The sequence below is a fragment of the Notolabrus celidotus genome, chromosome 3 (assembly GCF_009762535.1).
Source record: "Notolabrus celidotus isolate fNotCel1 chromosome 3, fNotCel1.pri, whole genome shotgun sequence".
Classification (NCBI taxonomy): domain Eukaryota; kingdom Metazoa; phylum Chordata; class Actinopteri; order Labriformes; family Labridae; genus Notolabrus; species Notolabrus celidotus.
The window spans coordinates 22,547,892-22,573,511 of record NC_048274.1 but is presented as its reverse complement, the minus strand read 5'-3'; the positions used below and the strand labels follow the sequence as shown (position 1 = coordinate 22,573,511).

Sequence of the window (25,620 nt, the reverse complement as noted above, 5' to 3'; positions counted from 1 at the left end):
CAGTTGCAACGCAGGGATTAGGGACAGACAGTGCACTGTGTACACTTGTTTCAAACCTCACCGCCTTATGCTCTTCCTATTACCTGTCCTTAAAATCAAGATATATATAATAAGTGAAAAGAACTGCCAAAATACTTCACTGAAGTATGGGATTTTCATGGAAGACAAGCACGTGCATTCAGGTGATTCACATGATACTGCAAACCAGGTTCGGCCAACAGGCGGCTTCTAGCATTGGCAATCTGACAAATACAGGCCTTAGTATTTAACAGCCTTTAAAGTCCTCTCATTGACAGTTTATCTCATGAATATTCAGCCTCTTGGTGTGCAGGACCACACACTATTGAGCAACGGCGACAAAAAGAAATCTACGAATAATAACACAATGAAGGCTCGTTTTGTTCTGCACAATGTTGGTCACATTGCTCGGCAGTAGGGGGAGACAAATGACAGGAACCATTGCGTGTATTAGTCAACAGTTCCAAACAGACCAGATCAAAAGATCACAGAGCGATAACCTGTTAATACGCGGTCATACCATACTGTATGTCTCTCTCCAAAAACAAAAACGGCCATCGAGTGCAAAGGCTCGCACAATCATAGTGCTGTGACTATTCAAACTACTGTTGATTTTACATTTCTGTCTTGTTGGACCAAACAATGGTAAGGGGGAGGAATAACCTATACAGTCTATGGGAATAACATACATTTTGAGATCTATTGAATTGTGAATAGTCATACCTTTACCTCTTCATCAAAGTTATGATGTGATATTATTATTATGCATTTTTGGGAGACTGGTAGTGTCTTCTTTGTCAAAGTATTAAAGATTGTGTCTCTAGTTTGAAGGTAAGGCGTGCACAGCTGAATGGGGCCAACTGGGAGTGATATCATGTCCAAGCTCTCTGTGAAACAGACTCTAGTCTAGTGTCTTCAATGAAGAGCTAGAGAAGCTTACAGAGGCTGTACCTGAGGGCTACTGGGCTTCCTGTCTTTCCATCACAGCTGTGTTTACTAATGACGCACCGGCTTAGACAAGAGGTGTTCACACCTGTTTCCCAGCTGACCAGGCCTTGTTGTCTGCGTTTGTAATTGGGGTAGTGACTGAAGAGGAATGAGGGAAGACAAATACCTTTTGGTAGATTAGGTTACAGCTGGTCTTCTCAGACACTGGGAGCTTATGAGCAGCTTACTTTGTCAGCTGGGGGTCTCCTGACTGTCTAAGCATTAGATGTCAGCTTGTGCTCCCCCACTTATTTCCTAAGACCACTCTACTGTTGACACCGAATGATACAATGGAGATGGCTACACAAAGAAATCATTTAAAAGTAATATTATGACATTGATATGTTGCATTTTCAGATACCATGGCTTCTATTAAGCAGTCATGAAAAAGATGAATAGTGTCAATTGATTAAAGTTCACATTAGAAAGACAAAAATTAGCAATTTTCATTAAGACATTTTTTTTAACTATAACGTACCTCTAAAATAAAATATGAAAGTCTAACTCTTCATTGCCATTAACATACAGGCCCCTTACTACTATAGTATAATGCGGAAGTTTCAGGTGCAGCTAGTTAATCAAGGCGACAATCTAGAAGAGGCAATGGTGTCATCATCACGTTTTTTTTTCTTTTAACTTGATAAGAATATACATAGTTCATCCGAGTAGCTAAGTGAAGAACTAAAAGTAATGTTTTACGACGTGTACACTGCTGCTCATTTTGATGACAGCAGTGTACAGCTTTGCATTCCCAACCCTTAAAATAGACATGATAAAACATTTTGCAGTATTAGGGTGTATATGTTTATTCTCTCACCCAATCTTGTTAGGGCTTCCTTATGGATGATTTTGTAAAAAACAAAACAAAAAAAAGTCTATTGTAATAAATTAATACTAGAATATAATAGAATAGCCTTTATTTGTCATTGCCAGGTGTACAATGAAATTGGAAGTGCTGCTCTGAAGGTACATGTGATAAATACAATTTAAATAAAAACAGGAAGAATATATGTATAAAAGACAACATAAATACAGTAATAATCTAAAACAGATGACAAATATATACAGTCAGGTGGGGAGAAGAGTTATTAGGGTTTAGGATATTGCACATTATACGAAAAGTTTTCACAGTTCCAGGCATTGCACTTGACATGAATATTATTGCACAGTTATGAATATGAATATTGCACATTGGATTGTTTATGTTGGCTGTTTGTGGGTGTTTAGTGTTGTGATGGCTCTCGGGAAGAACCAGTGGCGTGTCCAGAACTTTTTTGACCGGGGTGGCCCAACTGAGGCTCTCACATAGGCAGGGGTGGCCAATGCATTTACAAATAAATAACATTTACCTTTTCTGTCTTCACAACCTACTTTCCTTAAATTATTAAACAGTTGTTATATTCCTTTTGACTTAAAAAAAACCCAAACATGACAAAGTGGCATAAATCTTCTAAGCTTGGGCGCGGACTTGGCCTACTGGTTAAGCTGCGCGCCCATGTAGCGGGCAGCCCGGGTTCGAATTCAGCCTGTGGCTCCTCTCCTGCATATCATTCCCCCATTCTCTCCCAGTTTCCTACACTGTCCGCTGTCCTCTCCGCTATCAATAAAGGTGTAAAAGCCCAAAAGATATAACTTAAAAAAATAAAATAAAAATCTTCTAAGCTTAATTCTTTAAGGACTTACGAAAGATGATTTTTCAAAGTCACATTTGAGGGCACTAATAAAGAAATCTACTGTCAGTCTTTTAACTCATCCCAAATTATAGATTGTAACCATAGACTGCATATAATATGGCCGTAGTATCCGTGACGTCACCCATCTGTTTCTGAAGCGCTGTTTTGAGGCCAATCGTCGGCGGGGAGCCATATTGCCGCTGTCGAGCTATTGAAACGTAAAGAGACGGGCTTTGAGCCTCCTAGCCAACAGCTACAATCTTCCCGCCTGTCGATCAAGTCAGCTGTGCCTCTCATTGGAAGACTTTTAATCTCAATATCTTCGAAATTGGATTGGTGTGTATGTGGTTTCCAGTACTTCCGGTGCCAGCCTCAAGTGGACACTCAATGAACTGCAGTTTTTAACCCTTCCACACAGGACTCATATTTTTAAACTGGTGGTTGCCGCTTGATTGTAACAGAAACCCCTCCTCTGCCAGAGCAAACAGCCAATCATAGTTTAGGATTTTGGGGTGGCCCTGGGGTGGCCCATTGGATTTCAAGGGGTGCCAGTGCCACCCTTGGCCACCCCTCTGGACACGCCACTGGGAAGAACTATATGATTACAATAAAGGCTTTTTAAATTGGCATTATGTAATGACAATGTATAAATTAATCATATACAATGGCAATAGAAGCTTTCAAAATGCATTGCTTTGTGTTGTATTGTCTTCGACCATAATTATAGCGCTGAATGTTGGATCACTGTGAATGCAGCTGCTCTGTGATCGGTTCCTCTGGTCTGGCCAATGGCGTCAGTCCACAAACATTCGCTCCTCGCAATAGAGAAAAGAGACATGTTAGAAGCTCGCAGGGCCGAGGAACAGCACGTACACACGGGGTAACAGACACCCTTTCAGAGATGGGCTACTTCGCCCAAAGAGGAAGGAGACGAATTTGAACACTGCATCTACATCCTGGGATCGGTGTGGTGTTTGTGGACGCTTATATGCAGGACTTATTTAATGTTTAAAATGTGGGAGATGGTGTCGTTGCCGAGCGCGAGCTCTCCCTTCCTGTCGTCTAGGACAAGATGGCAGCAATGCAGGCGAACTGTACATGGTATGGATTTATAAGTCCATAACATGTTCAGAGAAGCCCTGGATTATACTTATAGTGACTCTATGTGAAGGTAAGCGGATGAAATAAACATGTTAATTGTAATATAATGTTAGTTTAACATTTGAAATGATACTTTATATGTGACGTAATGCAAAGTCATAATAACTTAGTAGCAAACTTAGCTAGCGAGCTTTTGGCTGTACATGGTTTGAACATTTGCTACGTACGGATCCTGCTTTGTCAGCACTTCTTGGTAATTACTTCATGTTTTTGTGAATAATCTATCCACATTACGATGGCTTTGGTAGTTTTTATGGACGTAATTTCACTTGACGCGCTCCAGTGTTTGCTGCTGGTATGTTGTTGTTTAAACATGTTGCTCGGATCACACACACAGCAGCCTTGGTACATTTTTGCTACATGAACACACCCTACATGGATAACATGGACCAAGGGACTTAACTTGTCTGGCCTTTATTACTTCCTCAACATTTGGCTTCGTAAGTGACTCAGTTAATCGTGCAAAACTGGTAAAAGCTAGTATATTTCTCAACAATAGCCATGGGTTTTACGAACTTATTAGTATTTTACATGCAGATAATAAAACGTGCCGTGTGCTACGTGTCCAAATATTTTAAAATATTACTATTTAAAATAACATCTACATAGCCTGCCTGATTAAATGGCTCATTTTGGTGTGTTTATCGTGGGTAGGAGTTTAACGCCCTATCAAAACTGCGAGCTGACTTTAGCTGTGAAGGCTAACGCATTCACGTGCTCCTGGGTGCTCGGAGTTTCCAGGTTGAGAAGTTGTTTTTCTGATAAAGTTTTGCTCACGAACATTTATTTGTAATTTGGAGACAACAGTAACTGAATAATAAGAAGCTGTATTTTCTTCGTTGTTCCAAAACCAGAACACGACAACTTTTTCGTCGTCGACAACATCTAACTGACAAAGTTACGACGTAGTCAACTTGCCAAATAAGCCTAAAGGGTTATTTGCAATAAATAAACATACTCAAATGACTTTCACCATAGATCTAACCGTTATGAGTGTCAACCATGTTATTCGTTATTACCTAACTTTACAAACTCTACCAGCTTCATGCTTTCATCGAGTGGAATCTAAGTTTGTCCGATTATTTCGACACCACGTGAACGCACTGATATCTAGCTGGTCTTTTCCAGGGTGGAAAAATAGAAGCAGCCTCTTGCTAAACCCTAGTCAGTGCTTTAGTTATCTGTTCATATTCTGAAATAGTTTTGGTCACAGTGGTGTACTCTTTCTTCACAGACTTAAGTTGCTGCAGCAAGTTACACCACAACTTTTATTTTTAGACCAACACAGCTTTAGAAAAATGTCCCTTTGCTTCGCCTGCCATGTCACCGCAGCCAGCTAAGCAGATATAAACAGGCAGTGGTAGAAAAAAGAGGTGTAGCAATCCCCAGTTGGAATTAATGTCAAGTTAATCATACTATAGTCGGCTGTAATAAACAACTTAGTTTTTCACCACTAAGTAAGTGTTGGTCTCGAGTTAAACCGGAGGTTAAGGGTTAATATTTAAGCTCCTCTTATAGGTTTTTAAACATCACCACCGGCTGCTACAAAAACAGAACTATGCTGTATAATTTTGAGAAAGATTGTTTGCACCACTAGCTGTTTATGTGGCAGGGAGGGATCGAGTACTCTGTATTCCTTGGCCCACTGAAACACAGTAAAATAGTGAAACTGGAAATAGAAGTTGAAAACACACAGTGGCCTTTAGAACTTGAAGTTCATGTACTTTCCGAGCCTTTATTGTCTGTCATCTATGATTGTTGTACTTCCTTTGTTGACCTGGCTGGAAGCACAAAATGACATATTTTTGGTATTTCTTTTGTTTTTTTGATGATAAGCTGAATAATACCACTGCATTAAACATAATGGGGACATTTGGTTTTATTTGGTTCTTGATACTGCACCAAAGATCACATCTGTTTTTAATTCATGATAAGGAACAATTGTTTAATAATAAATTTAAAAAGCTTTCGGCTAGAGTTTATCAAGATTTGATCCAAGTTACATAATACCTTGAATATTTGTTCTAGTAGACACAGATTAGCAGGTTTTAAAGTTTCACAACCATCTGTCTCTGAAACATTTATGGTTGAGGACCATGTGCAGTACTGCTTGAGTAAAGTGCAGCTCTACACTGTTATGTTTGTGTGATTCTCCTTAAAGTGGATACTCCTGTCTTCTGTACGGGTGTCACATTCCTGATCTTATCAGCAGTAAGGCCAAATAAGCACGGTTGAGGGTGTTGAAGATACCAGTAATTCCTGAAGAAAGTCGGTACACAGTGGTTGGTAAATAAACAGTGTAGTAAACACTGTTTTCCCTCACAGTATTACGAGGTAATGGTGGTTGTTAACAGGGATGAAGAGGCGATGGGACTGTGGAACATATGTGATGTCATGCCACACTGATCTGCCATGTAGAGCAGCTGGTTATTCTTATTACACTGAGACCAACTTAAAGACTGGTTTTCATGTCAAAGTGGGCACGTAGACTCAAAGTAATAAACAGAATGAGACCGAGAACACCATGACTAGGAGATATACTGTGGTAACTTGCATGAATCACAAAAGTGATGGTGATCCAATATCCCAAGGAGTAAACATCTGCTCCAGCACAGAGTACAGCACATAATTACTTTTATCCGTCCAGTGATCTGGTCAGAGCCCTGGATTTTTAATAACATGGTGGATGCTTTTGTTGTGAAACTGGTGAGGGAAAAATACCTGGTAGAAGCTGTAACAGCTCACTCTTCTACCGCGTGGTGTAATGAAAGGTGAAACAGCTCGTGCGGCTCTATGATCACTGCTTTGCTGATCGATAAAGTGCTTGTTGTGACATGTAGTACTTCAGTATGCAGCTCGATGACAGCTGTTAAAACATGATAGAGGTGCAAAACTGGTTGCTTCGAATGCACATTGCATTATCTATCTTGAGTTAACCACGCATATTCATGAAAGTAAAGCCTTGTACTCATTCTTGTGATGTGTTCATGTATTTAAGCCACCTCCATTGTTGAGCCAGTGGAAAACATCTTAGAAAATACACATGCCCATGCTCTTTTCTTATGTAATCATTAAGAGAAGTAGACTAACTTTCATTCGTCTTCTAGTCCTTCTAACAGAACTTTCCATTCCTTAAGCGTAATAGTCAGTGTGGACAGTGTGTTGTCTGTGTTTAGGAGCTTATCCAAGCTAGGAGAATACTTCTGATAGTCATAGGTTCACAGTCCAAATACCATGTGGTCACATGCCTTGGGAAATAGAGGGCCTTTTTATCTAATGAGCATAGAACATCATGTTCATGAGACACACGTGTGCACTGAGGTTGTTGGACTGTGAGTGAAGACTGCTTAATGCTCAAGGGATAGCAACAACATGATCTTCATTTTTTTTTTATCTGCAAAGAGACGTGTAGCCTTTTTCAAAAAAAAGAAAAGCATCCCAAATTCTGGCAGAGGCTGATAATGTGCTGTAAAAAAAAAAGTTGTGCAACCTGTGGAATATCCCTGTCACTGTGTGCTCAAATATGTACAGCCCGCTCTAAAAAGTACAGAAGTACGATGGCTGTGATGATGTAAGTCAAATGTATGGCTTTGGTAATGGCAAAAAAAATCCACTTTGTTGTTTCCCAAAAAAATTCTGGCCAGTAATTGTGTGATTGTTATGCCTGGCTTTAATCATAATGAAGTTAATAGTCCAGATTTTTCGTGATGAATTCATGAAGACTTGGATGTTTTCTTTAAAATGAAATGATCTCTGTAAACTCTTTGTACAGAAAGCAGAGCTGCTTAAACAGAATGCAGGATGCAAATAGATGATATCACCCAAGCTGGTTCATAATCATCTGGACTGTGACAAAAGTGTGAATGCTTAATGCGTCCGTTTTGATATTCTGTAGGAAAGTAAACATTTATAGCTCACATGTTCCAGAGTCTTAGCTGTACTGATCTCAGCGACACTGTTTCAGATATAGCCGTGAAGTCAAACCTCATGGCTATGAATAGTGCCTACACCTGTGGAGGACGTGTGCACGTATGAAGCAAACCCGCCTGGTTGAGGTCCTACAGCCTCTTACCATTGACTATTACAGGCGGAAATATCATTTTACACAAAGACATGATGTCAAGTGTCGTTTCAGCTGCTCCTGTGGAACAAGATGGAGTGATTACTCTGTGTTTTGTTTGTTTTCTCTCCACAACATGGTGTGACTGTCCTCACCTGCTTGCCCTCTCACTCATTACTGTTACATCTGCCACTCTCTACCATTTGTTCATCGTGGACAGGTGTCTAGTGTTTATTTTCTTCACAATTTGAATTCGAGTCGGCAGAGGTCAGAAGTTCAACGGCAAGCAATTACTTAGCTGCTCAAGGTTGCTGGAGAGGTTCTATAGTTTGGAAGGTAATGTGATGCTTTAGGTGGAGCCTCATGGTGAACAGAGGGAGTGTAAGGCTTCAGATGGTAATAATAGCAGCAGCTGCCATTCTTCTGCCTCTGAAATAACAGAGGCTGTCTACTTCACTTCCTTAGGTCAGAGTTCTCCGGACCATTTAGTGATTACATTTGTATGGCAAGGGAAATGAACTGATTCCCAGTTACGTTTTGTTTAAATTGGATTTGGGTGTTGTGTAACACTAAGCTGGTATCGAAATCAAGACATCTCGATTGTTCAATCGGTGACAGTTCCCAATTGCAGGCTTTCTTCATCTAGGGCCTCTGGCAACATAAAGTATGCTCTCCATCTCCATCTCCATATCAGTGAATTAACATCTCTAGTCCCCTGGCACTGACAGGAAACTCATTTTATAAATGTGGCATTTCATGTGGAAAATTACTGAGCATTTATTCAACATGGCTCATGTTTTTTTCTCTCTCTGTAAACAGTCCCGAGCAGCACAACAAGCACATACTTGCTGCTAGGAATTGTTTACAGAGAGTCTTTATATCGTGCGGCCAAATCCCTTTTTTGTAGTAATGTTTTTGAAAGGTGAATTGAGTTTAATAAATCCTAGTAGGAGATGGCAAATCTTATTTTTCCCTAAAGTAACCATTGAGAGACAATCCTCTTGTCAGTAATTGAAATGTCTACTTCTTTGCAAGACTACAGCTGTGGTGTGCACATGGCTGGGATATGATTGGCTACTAAGCTGACATGCAGAACTTGTCATAGACCGAGCTCTGTCTGTACCTGGTGTCTTGCAGTTGTCTCGGGTGTGTCCCGTGTATCCATGACCATCTGGGCGCTGCCTTTACCTGGATACCTTTTTGTTAAGCTCTCATTATGCCTCCTGAGGGAACACACGTGGTAACTTGAATCACTATATACGTGCTGATTCAACATTCAAGATTCAAATGACTTCACTTTTCCCAGAAAGGGCAAGTCAGTTTTGCGGTTAATACAACATCACACAACAAATCAGACAAACAGCAGCATTCAGACATGTCAGGGACAACAGGGAGCTTTGTCATAAACACATTTCTACAACTATGCTCCTAAATAAATAATAAAAGAGTCCTGATCAAATACAGGTTTATAGGAACTGGTCTACATGTCAGTTACTGCTATCATCGTTCAGCAGCCTGAGAGCAGAAGGGACAAAAGAGTTTGAGTATCTGTTAGTTTTCCTTGAGGGCAGCAAGGTATCTCTGTCCTGTTAGCATAAAGAGAACTCAATCTCCACTATCTGCTGCAAACTCACATAGGTAGTGCTCCCAAGTTGCCATTACTCCTCCCTTTGTTGGACAAATATCCCCCGTATAAGAAGGCCCATGTAGAAGAAGAAAGAAGAAACTAGTCGTTTTACAGCCTCCTCTTTTTTTTTTTTCAAAGGAAGAAGAAAGGGTAGTATTTGTTTATTGTACATCAACAACAGAGAACCATGTGCATTTAGCCCAACAGCTGACTGTGATGTTCCAGATTTAGAGAGTGCACATGATGGGTAATAGCACCACTTGTGAGGGCACACACATGTTCAAAGAGCCTGGTGTACAGAGGCATGTTGCCCCTTTCCATTTAGTGAATAATGGAACAAGTACAAAAGTACATGCTCCCTAATTCAAAATAAAACCAAACTCCCAACCATATCAAACCTCCACTGCAGCACAAGTGGCGGATCTGCTGTTGATGGATTTATTCCACACGGATCATTCCTTCTCATCAAAGCCAGATTCACCATGTGCTGGTGTTACATGGCTGAGCACTCATTTCTGTGAAGCTTTGACAGAAGAACTGTATTTAGAAAATTATTTTCAAGGTGAGAAAATCTTGTTCATCCCAGCCTCCTGATCAAAACTGGAAAAAAGTGTTAATGCTGCAATGCAGGGTGCGTTGCTTTTTTTTCTCAGTGTTTGTTGTGAAATCACCGTTTAGGAGTACATAGTTAGTTATTGTACAGTCGTACACATTGCGGCTGTAATGGAATAATGGAGGCCATGGCAGGGCCCTTAATTACAGATGACACGCTATACACTTAGGTGAGTTAGCAACTGATCCAACAACAATCAAGCAGTGAGTAAGGGATGGTGTAATATATGCTTCAGGGATAATATAAAGAGACAAAGATAGTAAAGATACCCACTTACAATCCAACCTGTATATCTATTAGCTGTGGAAACTACTTCTGACACTCTTCCACACAGAAAACCCTTGAATACTTTCCATAATATGATGATTAAAATATGTTAAATTACGCCATCCCTAATCCTATTAGCTCTATTGAGTATAGAGTGTGAGCATTAGATAATGTGGTTGGCTTTCTGACTCGGCAGCCAGGACACTTATCTGTAGATGTGCCAGTGTGGCCAATCTCAATCTCCCCATGCAGCGTCCACAATTTTAGTTTTATTCACAGCTAAAACGGCTGCCCTTTAAAGTCCCGCTCTTGATAATTTGACCAAATGTTTCTAACGGAGAAGACGGTAAACAGTGTGACTGAACAGTACCACAAGGTTTGTTGTGCACAGAGCTGTCAAGGGAATTGGTTGACCTTATCTTGCTGCTCAGAATAGAGTCAGAGTTGTGGCTCACACCGTTAGTGTTATCACAACACAAGTGTGTTTTCCATCAGGGGATATTTATTTTAGGAGACTCTACAGGGGCACTTATGGCCCCAAGCTTCACTCACTTAACTGTCATTTTCAGAAGCAAATCTTTTGAAAGAATTTGGGAAATCAGGCATAAAAACTGTGCAACAATCGAGCTGAGCTTTTTTTGTACACAGCACTCAGAACATTGAATTCTCTCATTTTGTTGTAATGTAGGTTAACATGGTTCTCAAAATGCATTGTTGGTTACATTTTGGGAACCTTTGAGGCAGCTGCCTGTATCACGCTGTGGAAATGTATCCCTTAATTTAAGTAGGTCAAAGGCTCCACCATGGCACACAAACAGGGTCTGATAAGGTCATTGTGCCAGTTTTTAATGTGGATTTTATAGATGGTGCCATGAGACTTGTTATTCCACTACAGTGACTTTTCCTCTGGTTAAAATATTTGAGTTTGAGATATTTCAGAAAGATCGGTTTAACTGTATGAGTAGAAAGAGCTTCATATACCCACAAACACACGCGCACGATGGAAGGAGAGGGAAAAATCAAACCATTTCTTAGGTAATTGGGCACGTGGGCCTGATGATGTGACTTTATTTTTCTCTCTTTGTGTGTCTCTTATCCTCACTCCCGCTCTGTTGGTTGCCTAGAGACCCGCAGTAGGATGCAGTGAAATGGCAGGAAAAGGTCAGGCAAACCTTTGAGAAGTTAGTCATCCACTGTGTGGAGGTGTTGGTGGGATTGCAGTGGATAGGGCTGAACGGCGAAGGTGATTTCAAGCACTCCACTAAAACATGTTATCTTGCCCTAATCCACTTGTCATATGCTGTTGGGGTGCCAGGGGTATAGATGGGGTATGACCCTGCTACATTTGATGTCAACTAGTAGGTGTAATAGAAAAAACATTATGCTAGTAAGTTGTTTTAGACTCTTTAATAATTACACTCAGTCCAGGACCTCTAAAAAGGAAAGACCAGAAAACACCACAGATCTGGACTCTGGTCTAACTTCTAGTTTCTAATGTTTCTAATTGTTTCTAAAAATTGAAAAGTTTTATTCTATTTGTACTTACATTTTCTTATGTCTGTTTTTCTGCAGGTATGGCCTCACAAGTCTTGGTCTACCCACCACACATTTATCAAACCCAGACAAGTGCCTTTAGCAGTGTGAAGAAACTCAAAGTCGAGCCCAGCAGCTGTGTGTACCATGAGAGGGCACACCCGCGGACTTATCTGAACAGCAGAACCCTTGGAATTGTGCACCCAACAAAACAAGCCCACTCGTTTGTGAGCCGAGACTTGGCCGTGGGCGTGAAAGTACGTGGAGGACAAGAGTACCCGGTGCAGACAGTGGTTGTGCGTGGCGTACAGAGACAACAGCCTGGTAAAAGAGGAGGAGGAGGAGCAGGCCCAGCTGCGGCCCAGCAGCGACAGGACGCAGGGGTTGTCCACTCGCAGGGAAAGGAGCAGCAGCAGACAGACACAGCAAGTGGGGGCAGCAGTGGAGCAACAGGAGCAGGAGGAGGGGGAAGGGGAGAGGGCTGCTGTGGAGGAGGTGAGGGAGGTGGAGAGGAGGAGGAGGGTGACAGAGAAGAGAACTGTGGAGGTTTTAACTCAGCTGACAGCTCTCAACGATGTGGGCTGAAACGTAAAAGTGAGGAGCTGGATAACCGAGGGAGCACCATGCAGATTGTGGAGGAACTGTCAATGTTGCCTGCCATGTTGCAAACAACGAATGTGGGGAACGCAGCCATGACTGCGCCTGCGGCGGTGGGGGCTGGAGGAGGTCCTTCTAAACAGGGTGGAGGTGCAGCAGGAGGGACAGGAACAGGGGATGGGGACTATCAGGTAGTACAGCATGAAGTCCTGTGTTCCATGAAGAATACCTATGAAGTGCTGGATTTCTTGGGACGCGGCACTTTCGGCCAGGTTGTTAAGTGCTGGAAGAGGGGCACAGGTGAGGTAGTGGCTGTGAAGATCCTGAAGAACCACCCCTCGTACGCACGACAGGGTCAAATAGAAGTGGGCATCCTAGCACGTCTGAGCGGGGAGAACGCAGATGAGCACAACCTGGTGCGGGCCTTTGAATGCTTTCAGCATCGCAGCCACACCTGCCTGGTGTTTGAGATGCTCGAGCAGAACCTGTATGATTTCCTGAAGCAGAATAAGTTCAGCCCGCTGCCACTGAAAGTGATCAGACCTGTGCTACAGCAAGTAGCCACAGCTCTGAAAAAGCTGAAGAGCATGGGTCTGATTCATGCAGATCTCAAGCCGGAAAACATAATGCTGGTGGACCCAGTGAGACAGCCCTATAGGGTTAAGGTGATAGACTTTGGCTCAGCCAGTCATGTGTCCAAAGCAGTGTGCTCCACGTACCTCCAGTCTCGGTACTATAGGTGAGTACAAAAGAGATGAGATCTTTGTCCATTTAAAAAAAAAAAAGCTGTTTAACATCAGTGCATTTAAAAAAAAATGTCTGTCTCTGTGTGTGTCCACATCAACAAAGTCAGTTTTACAAAATGTCCTTCCTCTAGAAGCTTAAGGAAATGTCTCCCATACTGCACAACATCCTGCCTGTTTAGGAGCCACATACCACAGACTCTGAAAAAACGTGACCCTGCAGTGTTTACTAGCAGACTACAGGCTTACTGTTCATGTTCTGGGAAAGAAAATTCTGCATGATTTCAAAAGGATATGAAAAATGAACATGCTTAATTAGGTAGGCTTTGTGGTTTTAGCATTCAGAGCATTGAGCAATGGCTTTTGGGGTTAGAGACATTGTTATGATAAAAAAAAAATAAACTTAAGTATTTGAGCACTGACTCTAATATGAAGCATGAGTGTTAAAACAAGTCGTGAAAGGTTCAGAGAGAAATTCCCAAATGCCATTCCACACAGAAGAATACTGTAAAGGGCTCTTGGGTAACGTTGCAGTTTGCACAGTACCTTCTGTTTACTTAAGAAGAATGCCTGTGTTTCCTGATGTTTTTGGATATGCACTAGGAAAACTGGCAGGATAAATTGAGCTTGGCATTATGCTATGAGTGCTTTGGTTTGATTAAAAAAAAAAAACAGGCCTGAAATGGTATCAACTGTTGCATAAGAGGCAGGAGTGACCCAGTTCACTGTTTGTACCGTACCCTGGTTTGTATACAGGCTCTGGGGTGATGATAAATGTAACCATTTTAACCACAGATCGTTCTGTGGAGTTTAGTATAGATGTTTGAATGACTTTCACAAAGAGCCCTTTGTTGTGTCAGTAAAGAGGTTTGGAAATGCAGTTGTTGCAAAATTGAGGAAGTTCTAGAGCTTCTCTATTTTCTAACACCAGGATATGAGCAAGTAAAATGTCATGTCTTTTTAGTTAAACAAATAAAACCATGACATGACATTTTCATGATCACTCACAGTTAAAGTTGTCAAACATGTGAGAGAAGAGATGCACATTTCCACCCAGAGCTTAACAAAGTTAATCCGATCAACTAAGAATTTGATCTCATCATGCCAATACTTGATTATTGCATAGTATGACTAATGGTGGTAAAGTAATTTGAATCCAAACACTGGCAGCTGTTTCGTTCAGCCCAGTCATTCAGCCAATTTGTCCCATAAGTGACTCATTAGCTTAGACATCATTTCCAAGACATAAGGAATGAACTGTGACAGTTCATATCGCCCAGCTTACGTACAGTGACATGTACAGAATGAGTACCCGCTGTTTGCTCCACCTCCTCTGTTATCCCAGGGTGAAAATAAGGGATTGAACCAAGCCCCAGCAAAAGTGTGCTGCACTCAGGGAACAGGGAAGTTTCAGCTAATACTAGCCATACTAACAATAGCAACATGTCTCCACGGGCGACTTTGAGGCTTTCATGTGACGCAACTGTTTCTGGTTAACAACAGCACCTGCTTACACTTGCCATGCAATGTGTCATGCTTCACTTGCACTTTGATCCAGCAGCACATTCAGAACTGTAACTCAGATTATCTCCTGCTGTTCAAGTCTATTTGCACATGCAAATAGTTTGTTAAACAAAAGTTCTGGTGCAACCATATCTGTTGCTGAATGTCCTTGTGTCCACCAAAGCTCGCACTGTTGGACTGAGCTTGGACTATCTTTAAAAAAATGTTTACCAAGTAATGAAATTAAAAACACAAATACAAGACTAAATAACGGTAAACTGTGCAGAAATAATAATCCAAAAAGCACCTGGGGGAAATAATCTTGTCACCTTAACCCTCCTGTTATGTTGCGGGTCAAATTGACCCTTTTTAAAGTTCAAAAAAATTACATATATAAACTGTTTGTGGGTCAATTTGGCCCGGCAGTCAAAGTGGAGGCTAAAAGGAGTCAGAAGTCTCAAATACTAATTGTTTCTTTGCAACTGTGTGACATATTTCCCCCCAATCCCACACACAGGCACACACACCCTTTTATTTGACATAATTTAGTATGATTTTCATGATGATCATTAGTTTTTTTTTGAGGTTAAGACACTTTTTGATACTTAAATATGTCCCGGGTCAAAGTGACCCAGGAACATTATTGATGTTCCTGAGAAACGAACATAACAGGAGGGTTAAGAGATGCAATGCTAAAATAATAAAGTTACAGCACAAAGAACATCATTCAATAAGATGTTTAAGTTGGATATCAATTAAAATATTTGTTAAAATATTAGAGCATTATAGTGATGAGAAATAGTGCTACTGGCCAATCAAACTTCATGGTCAAATTCTCTCAGGCTGCAATAATCCATCCTAAAGTGGTAAAAATGAAACATAAGAGGAAAGCTACCCTTCTTTCTACCATGCCTCTGGTTCTTCCTCTATGATGACACACTACAAAGGGTATGATGAAATCTCTGTATCATCTTGATGCTGGGGAGTGATTGCTGCAGTTTGTAGTTTTCCCTTCCAGATAGTGTAAAGTTTGTATTTTGTTTTTACCTGCTTTAGTATTTTCATGCCCATGTGAAGTTTAAGCCCTCCTGGTTAGTTTGCCTCTCTTTCACTCTAACTAACGGTTAGATTTTTTCTAACACAGCTGAAGTCATTCCACGTATACATACAGCAGACAATTGGAAACAAATGAGTTTTGGCTTGCCACCACCACCATCATCAGAGATAAAAACAATACTTTCAGATCCACACTTGGGCGTTTAACGAACAAGTGTAACAGAGAAATGCACCCGAACGCTCTGACACAGCTTTTCAAAATTCAGCAGATTAGTCTTGAACGTTGGATTGTGGGGTTGGTAGAAGAAGTGAGCAGGATTTATGAGCCGCATTCAGGTCAGTGCAAGCTGTTTCGGTGAAAGGCATTTGAATAATTCTCCCTGCCTGCACTCCGAGCCAGTGAAGCAGTGTGCTTTGACAGGAATTAAAACAGTTGATGAAAATAGATGATTTGATATCTGTTTCTGTTTGCATTTATTGAAGCTATTGTAACTTTCTTTTGCTTCCCATGGCCAGAGTTTCTTTAAAAGCAGTTTAAAAATACTTGTCGGTGGCATAATAATTAGATTCTCTTTTCATCTCGCACATGAATGGATCCATCATTTTGTGAATATCTTTGTAAATGCACTTTGTCTCAGGAAGTTGCTGAAAATAGACCTGTCGTATGGGGGAGGAAGCGAAAGAGTGCAGCTGCTGTAACTGTTGTCAGTTCTGTCAACTTCAAGCTTTGGTGACCAGACGCTCTTCACAGGTCTTCAATGTATTATATTTTGGTACAATAAACTGCACATGTATACCATTTGTGATATTAAAAGAGCAGACTGATAATAGGGTGGTGGTTATACGAGTAGCAGGCTCAGTGAAATGTGTACTTCCCTTTTTCTTTATGATAAACAGCCCACACATGGTAGATAGTTCGGTGAAGTTGTAGCTTCATCCTGTAGAGAAGACAACATCATACTTCCTGTGTTACATTCATAACAGCAGGTTGGTAGGGATGTGTGAAGTTTTGATGCCAGTGTATGGAAATAAGGAAAAAAACAAATTATACACCTCCAGTAATTTTGTCAGTTTAACAGTTTCAGATTGTTTCAGTTCCAAATCACTAATAAGCAGTACACCACGTTGTAAAAGGTTTTTCCTCTTAGGCCCGTGCCCCCTGGCATACGGGAGCATGCAAAGCATACTGCGAAGGGACATCGTTGCTGAGGCTAAGAGTGCAGGCTTGCTTTAAATAGCTCATGGGACGCTGGCCAGTGGGCTTTGACTTCTATAGATGGTGAAGCACATAGGCAGCCAGAATGAAATAAGGACAGCTTGAAATACTAGAGAGCTCTCACTCACTTGTTCAAGGTCAACCAGCGCTATCGTCAGCGTTTTTTGGTTTTCGTACTTCCATTCGGGTTTGTGTTCACAGCACATGGCACATTTGTCTGTGCGTTATTCAAAGTGACTCTTGTACACATCAGATCTATCAGCCACTCGAACCAATAAGTTTGACAGATACATCAGCCGCTTCTGCAATTTACAAGCATTTGGCTGGAGGTCGCTTGCAATTTGTCACTCTAGTTTTGCACAGTCAGCTTAACTGGAGCGCTCAGTGTTTGATTTGACATCTTAAAGCGTTAAACCAAAAGCTCAATTTATTTATGACACAGTTTTGTTTTCATGAGTCTCTTTTATCTGCAAACACGAAACCAGAAACCATTTAACAAAACCTACTCTTTCAGCTGATACAACAATGGCGACTTGACTTTCAATAAATACTAAAAGGCTAGATCGTAAACCTCGAAGTTTATTGTTAGTAGTAAACAGATCCTTTTAAGCTAATTTCAATAGGTTATATCAATCAATCAGTCAATCAATCAACCTTTATTTGTATAGCGCCAAATCACAACAAACGTTATCTCAAGACGCTTTTACAGACATAGGAGGTCTAGACCACTCTATGTCAAATTATGAACAGAGACCCAACTTCAAGACAGGGTAAGACTCAGTCTGACACCACCTTAATCCAACATGAGCATTGCATGTCGCAGTATTTAGCTAGTTACAGTGGCAAGGAAAAACTTCCTTTTAACAGGCAGAAACCTCAGTCAGAACAAGACTCATGTTAGACAGCCATCATGCCTCGACCGAGTTGGGTCTTGAAAGAGGGATAGAGGGGAGTAAGAGAGAGAGGTCAGAATCAGAATCAGAATCAGCTTTATTGGCCAGGTATGCTTGAACACACAAGGAATTTGACTTAGGTAAAATGTGCTCTCTTTGTACAACGCATTAGAATAAGACATACAAATAAAAATAAAATAAAAATAATAATAATGGTGATAGTGATGAGACGAGTAGTAGAAGCTGAACGTCTGCAGCAGGAGGATGCCTACGGCAGCTCAGAGGGACCTACGAGACAAGGGAGCTCAGGGACTCCAGAAAGGTCTATGGTTAGTAACTTTCAATGGGACAGTTATAGAATACCTTAAAGGTCTGTTATGCTTAAACTCCCAGTTACATTACCATCCCCTATGAGCCTTAGATCAGGGCCCATCTGGCCGTTCCTAAGTCTAGGTTTAGACTAAATGTAATCCTTAATTCTGGCATTCCCTTCTTGTCAACATTACCACTGTTATCAACAGTGCCCTTTTATTTTGAACAATATTTCATGTCAGTGACATTAATTCTGTTTAACTGTCAATTACTAGCTACCAAAAGGAAGGAATACCCCCCAGGATCCTCACCAGGAAATTGTCCTTGAAAACGTGTAAACTGCAGGGCCATTTTTCATTTTAAGATCTTAAGTTCAAATATGAAACCCAACGAAATAACTTACAAACTCATCTGACAGTCTTGAATTATTCTTGCACAATCAAACAAGCTGAATGTGAGACAAAGTACAACATTATTTCAATGTAGAGGTTGCATTTGGTGCTTCTTTTTAGTATTACTTTCCATATTTTCCATTTTATATTATTAAAAATGTAATTTACTACACATACAATAACAATACATCAGTAAACTACTCTTTGTTTATAATTCCTTCAACAATTCAGCATTGAGTTGAAGAAAGTTCTATTTAAGAATGTCTACTGTGGTCCAGTACTTCTATTTTAACCACAAGATGTTGTTTATCTTCATCTCTACTCATGAAATATTTGGACACTGGAATAAACCTTCTCCCCCCCTAAAAGTGGGTCTGGCAGTTTTACAGAAAGAGCAAGTTATCCCCCAAATGGTTAGAAAAACATGTTTTGTATTTAGGAGCTGCTTGCCTCCTATGACCTGTATGCTTATAAATCAGTTTGTGTTTTTCTGTTCACAGATATTTATATGGCCAAAGAAGAAATATTTAATTTAGCAAGCGCCCAAATTAAGCATTGAAGTGAGTTCTCATGATGCTTATTTCTGCGACACCTTGTATTATCTCAACGTGAGATCAGCTGGTTTCCCGTTGACTTTGTTGCAGTGACGGTTCGCACATTTTTAACTTCAGCTTTGATCTGAGACCGAAGCAACTGCCTTAAGATGAATAAGAATATCAAAATGTTCTCACATGCTTAAGACTCAGCTTCTGATAACCTCAGACAGTGTCTTCTGTCAGTCACGTGCCCATCCCCAGAGCCTTCTAACACATACTGCTTTATATGTCCTGCTACAAATGACTGCTGGATTATAAATATAGAGTATTGTCACTACTGGCATGGATAACAACAGTTCCTGAATTTACCAGTGCAGTCATAGAATCATCTATACAAGAACATTTTGGCTCCAGCCCTGCAAAGCTGTGTTATGTTGGATACGATGCGTGCAAACGTGTGTCTCATTGAGCACTTCCCTGTAGCTTTTTTTTTACAAGAGTGTTGTTTTAAAAAATATTTCTTGACTAGCCCTACAGCATTAATGAAAAATACCAAAGCTCGGAACATGTTGTGCTGTGATACCACAGCCTCTTAATGACTGCTCATCTTTCTGGCATGCCTGTATGAGAAAGTAGTAAAACAAACAGTTCAAACACAATAACAGAGGAAATGAAAAATGTAGAAAGTTCCTCAAATTCCAAGACCAGTTTTGGTATCCAGAGAGTCTCATGGTTCTTCTTGTTGTTCTTTCATAAAGTATTCGATTCACTTCGAAAATGGCGTCCTTCATGATTAAGGCCATGCAGTTGGCAAGTGCAAGCATAGAGATTTAATTTGATAGTAAGCTGCGGGTTTCCTGCCGGATGTGAGCATGACTGTATTAAACTTTGTTTTGGTATCGTTGGATACCCCATAATCAAAAAACTGCAAAGTGGTTCAAAACAAAGTTAAATAATCAAACTAAGCTGCTACTTTCAATTTTTCCATGAATTCCATATATGTGTGCACAAAAGCAAATGTTTTCAAACTGTCTGTTTCTTTTTCTCAAATCACCTCTTATGTTTTAACAACCCTCAGGCAAGCTCTCTTGTTAGCTTGTGCAAACCCCAGTGCAACATTTGCAGCTGATTTGAAAATACTAGTACTCAAACAGCAAGACTATAGAGAAGCTCAGTGCACCTGGTCAGGAGAAATACTGTCTTTAACATTGGCTCCATGTCAGCACATTGAATACTTAACATCTGTAAAAAGTGTGTAAAGGCGTGTATGGTTAATCTAAGGTCTGAGCAGATCAGAGTGCAAGTACAACCTTTGCCTTTGCTTCACAGCCTCTGTGTTTCACTGAATAATGCAGAGTGCACTGAGAGTGTGTGGAATTACAGTCCCTGGAAGAGATGTGTGGTAAAACTCCATTCCTCTATCATGGAGTCACTGCGTTGTCAGTTTGCCTTTGTGGCCGAGCTTATGCCAACTGCAGTGTAGTCCAAATCGTTTTATTTATCAGAACAAGCTTACCGAAAAGCCTGTGTAAGCATGCAGGGACAACGGTGCCCTCCCTGTGTGGAGCCACCTTTATTTGCTGTTCTCTGCGTGAGCTGGTAGGATGCCACCTTACACTCGGTTCCAGAGCAGACAGTGCGGACAGAGCAGGGAGGATCGGAGGACTATTTCTGGAGTGTGAGATAATGGCTATGAATAAGAAATAGAGAAGTAGATAACTTCTCTGCTGTGCTATGGCCCTGCTTGCAAAGAGTCATGTTTCCCATTTTTTTAGATACAAATAAGTTGCAACTCAAAAACTAAACTAACAAAAATGAAATGACCAGATCTGAAGTTCAACTGACAATCTTGTTCCTGCTGTCAGAGATGAGGGTTACTATCGATTTTGTGTCCACACAGACCAGAATTATGCCAGCAGTAGAGTTAGCTGTAGCTTTACACAAACAATGGAAAAAAAAGCCAAAGTAGCCAAAAACTGCAAATCCATACATGTTATTTTGAATGTTGATATACAAGCCAGCCACTAATATAGCTGTGTCAGATCTTTATCTATTTTAGCTTTAGTGAAGTTTATTATAAAGCGAAATTGAGACATAGTATTAGACAACAGAATGATGCAAACATAAAGATTTACAGACATAGGTTCAAATTTGTATCCCTGACCTCTACTTATTTATCATTTAGTGTCCTTTTATAGCGTATCAGGATATGTGACTGCTTATTTTACCCAAGCGGCAACCTCCGGTCTAAAAATATGAGTCCAATGCGGAAGTGCTAAAAACTGCAGTTCTTCGAGTATCCGCTTGAGTCTGGCTCCAGAAGTACTGGAAACCACATACACACCAATTCAAAAAAGCCGATCTTTACAGCAGAAATAAACATGTTAACAGCCTGGTACAAAAGATGAGTGTAGTCTGGATAGCTCATTTCTGGATCGGCACACACCGCACGGGAGGGTGAATTTTCTTTCTAACGTGGCAATTTCTAAGATATTGAGATTACGAGTCTTCCAATGAGAGGCACAGCTGACTTGATTGACAGGCGGGAACACTGTAGCTGTTGGCTAGGAGGCTCAAAGCCCGCCTCTTTACGTCTCAATTGCTCGACAGCAGCAATATGGCTGCCACCAACGATTGGCCTCAAAAGAGCGCTTCAGAAACAGATGGGTGATGTCACGGATACTACGTCCATATTTTATACAGTCTATGATTTTACCTTGTTACCTTGCAAAGTTATTCCGAATCTCTGGGTCAACAATTTACGTACACTGTTTGTCTTGGACTCTGGCCATGAATCATGTTTTTGTTGCTCCCACCAACATTGCCTTGAATTCAGCCTCTTTGTGGATTCGACACAGACATACTGGGAGGGAGGAAGAGAGGAGGTTGATGGAGGACGGGAAGCAGCTGTTTGAGGTGAAGGAGCACTCAGTTGAACTTGTTGACCAGGGAGAGACTTGTTTTCATTGGTCAGAGTCTATCCACAGAGGAGCAGTAAAATATAGTGAATGCCTCAGGCTGCGAGGAGTGAAATGCCAACCAGATCTAACTTTTGCTCCAGCCTGTTTGGGTTCTATTTTGTGATTGTGGCTGAATATCATACCTGCAGTGTGGGCAGGTTATACTTGGCACAGTGGTGTGCGCGTGCTGGGCCTGCTGTTACTGCTGTGCTCAGCATTGTGCATATGGGTTTGTTACTGATGGTTTCCATTAAAGACAAGCTGGCAGCCGATGCAGAGTTTGTTATTCTCACTCAGGCTTTGTTCTGTGTTGACCTCGCAAATACCAAATGATATATATTGCATCATTACAGCACCCTTCTGCATAAGATAATTAGAAGCTAAAATGATTGCCAAACATATTCACAGGATTCTGTTAACCCTTTCCACTTCAATGGGCATCCGTAAAACACCGTGGTAATCAGTGATTGAAAGGTTGAGGCTCCAGAAGTGAGGAATGTTTTTAAAGATTATCTGACAGCGCTACAAGCAGACGCATAAAATCTCTTTCAAGTTTTGTCTTTTTTTCCAACCCTCTGCTGCTTCTGGAGGTGTTTTCACCAAAAGCACATCAGGCTTCATGAAAACCTTTGAACACGGTGACATGGTAGACAACGCATGTCTCACCCATAGTCATTCATTACCTACCTTTGAACACAGAGTGATATCAGTCAGCAAACCTGATAGGCAACCGTCTGTTTTGTGACTCACGAAAAAGAGTTAAGATTTTTCCCATTACAGCATGAAAATAAAGAGATTTATTACCTTTCTTGGAAGGAGAAATATGTTAATGTTAAGTTTTTCGCTGAAAAAAATCATACATTCAAGAAACAGTCTGTAATACTTACCTGTGATTACCACTTGCACTTACTGAAGTTTCATATCAGGGTTGCACAATAGATGGCAATTTTATTGCAATCAAATTATGAACAATAACCGCACTGCAAAAGTCTGATTATATTGCAGTGGCAACACCTTTACATAAACAAACAATCCTTTCCCACTCGTGTACATTTTACCCATTAGATGGAGGGCTGGGCATGTTGACCATGCTTTCACACCACTTCAGTAGAGTCAGGAGCAACTCAGGCTAGCTATTGGCTAATTATAATAAATTAATTTGTATCAATGTAGTGGGGGAAAAAAATATTTGTAGATGTATTTAGTAGACAGGTAAATCATTTTTTTCTATATTTATCACACTCCATATCCTCATTCAATTAATTTACTATGTAAATAGCATGTTGCTTATTTTTTTTTATCCAGTACAGGTCATCCTCATATTGTTGTGTTCTGTTTCTGTGTATAAAGTAAGAGACATACCACTTAAGTTTATTTTGAATGAGACTGCCTGACAAGGTTCTCTGCTCAGTCATTCATTTAAGTTTGTGCTTGTTTAGGTTCATCCATTCATTCATTGTCTGTTCCCACTTACTCCTGTTACATGGGCTGACAGTCTGTGCATGCACTCAGCAAAGGCAGGATAGTAGTTCATCACCCTGCTCATCTTTTTTGTCCTACCTGTCCATTTCCTGTGAGGCTCCTGCACGTGGCTGTAAACAGTGGCTGTAAACGGTCACGAGGCTTCTGCCCCTCTGGCGTTCAATGGCCCCTCAGCTTGTACGCCATATCCTCAGGATGGAAAATAGATTTGGTTTCACAGGAGGGCAGCGAGGCTTGGGTTGCGTTGATTAGGACAGAGCTGTGCAGCCATGGCAACCTCCACTCCCCCCGTCCAAACTGAAGAAGAGAGACCTGTATTTTATTTGGTTTTCTTTATTCCCCACTTTGATTATACTCGTACATAATCCAGTGCTTTCTGAATTAGACATTAAACGGGAAGAGCAAAATAATATGATTTAGAAATATAATTTAACTACCTTTGAAAACCATTGTTGGAATCTGACGGTATCAAAGTCATATAAAAGACTTCTGACTGCCATCTCTTATATTTTCTTCAAAATAGAAGTGACTTTTTTTTATGAATACCTGGCCTCATGTTTTGTGTGAAATATGTTCCAGATTGAGAGATTATGAAAACAGCTGGGCTGAATCTCGAATTTTCATATACTCATGCGAATTTATTGTGCAACCCAAGTACCAAAACAACTATTTAAAATGTTCATAAAACAGAATTTGATGGTTTGCAACCATTATAATCTTTAATTTTAAATATTGCAAAGAAAAAAAGTGAAAAATATATTCTTGTACCAAATCTGATGCCAGCAACACGTTTAAAAACAATTGGGACAGAGGCCTGTTAACCATTGTGTTGCATCACCTCTTTAAACAAGCCTGCAAACATTTGGGACCCGAGGAGACCAGTTTCTGGAGTTTTGAAAGTGAAAAGTGGTCCCGTTCTTTCCGGATTTTAGCTGCTCAAGAGTTCAGGGTCTCCTTTGTTGTGTGTTTTGTTTCCTGATGCGCCAAATGTTTTCAACAGGTGACAAGTTGGGACTGCTGACAGGCTGGTTTAGCACCCGGACTCTTCCACTATGAAGCCATTCTGTTGTATCACACACGTTTGGCATTGTCTTGCTGAAATATGCAAAGTCTTCCTTGTTCAGCATTAATGGTGCCTTCCCAAATGTGTAGGCCACCCAAGCCATGTGCACCGTCATGGATACTGGTTTTTGAACTGTACTTTGGTCTGACCACAGGACAGTTTTCTTTTTGCCTTGATTCAATCCTAAATGAGTTTAGGCCTAGACTAGTTGTCAGCATTTATGGGTCATGTTTTTATATAGTTTCCTCTTTGCATGGGGCAGTTTGAACTTGCATTTGTGGATGCAGTGACGAACTTTGTTCACACACAATTGTTTTTAGAAGTGATTTTTAGCCCATACAGTGATTTCCACTACAGAGTCATGTCTGTTATGTCTGCAATGTTAGAGCCGTAAGGCACTAATTAGTTGAAAGAAGTCCCCCCAGTTGTTTTTTTTTAGCATTATGCAACTTTTTCAATGTTTTGTTGTCCCTGTCCCAACTGTTTTATGACGGGGTGCTGGCATCAGATTTCAAATGAGCTTTCAGCTTCAACATTTAATATGTTGTCTTTGCACTATTTGCAAACCATTTAAATCAGTGTTTATTAGCAGTTCATACAGCGTCATGACTTTTTGAATTGCCGTTTATTACATGTCATATATGTCATTGACAAGACAGCAATGTTACATCATTATAACCACTGTTTTTTTAAGACCCCATCAGTGGGCTTACTTTCCTTTTTAGAAACAGACAAGAGTATGCCAAAGAAGCAGATTATTGAGGCCTGTGTACCAACCTTTATTGGGTGTATTGGGTCTGCATGCTGTCAAACTCTGAAGTGTAATAGGAGCTCTGAAGCTGTGTGGCTAATGCATCGGCTGTTGCAGGAGGTAGGGCCGTGAGTTTCTGGTTACAGGGTTGTCTCTGACTACAAGACCAACTTGGTG

The 25,620-nt window shown here is 40.7% G+C and overlaps 1 protein-coding gene across 6 annotated transcripts in view; it reads left to right on the top strand.

Moving 5' to 3' along the window:
* The first annotated feature begins 3,488 nt into the window (after nucleotides 1–3,488).
* The window catches only part of LOC117810139 (homeodomain-interacting protein kinase 3-like), a 46,890-nt gene continuing 24,758 nt past the window's right edge, over nucleotides 3,489–25,620 (top strand). The window contains exons 1-3 of one of the 6 annotated variants that reach the window (XM_034679772.1): nucleotides 3,489–3,849; nucleotides 11,531–11,649; nucleotides 11,979–13,275. In XM_034679772.1, coding sequence (XP_034535663.1) covers nucleotides 11,981–13,275 — 1,295 coding nt within the window. In that variant the 5' untranslated portion in view covers nucleotides 3,489–3,849; nucleotides 11,531–11,649; nucleotides 11,979–11,980. Of the gene's footprint in view, nucleotides 3,850–3,921; nucleotides 4,033–4,151; nucleotides 4,280–11,530; nucleotides 11,650–11,978; nucleotides 13,276–25,620 lie in introns of those variants that run through there. The other 5 variants (XM_034679775.1, XM_034679774.1, XM_034679770.1 and 2 more) reach the window with 5 other exon arrangements.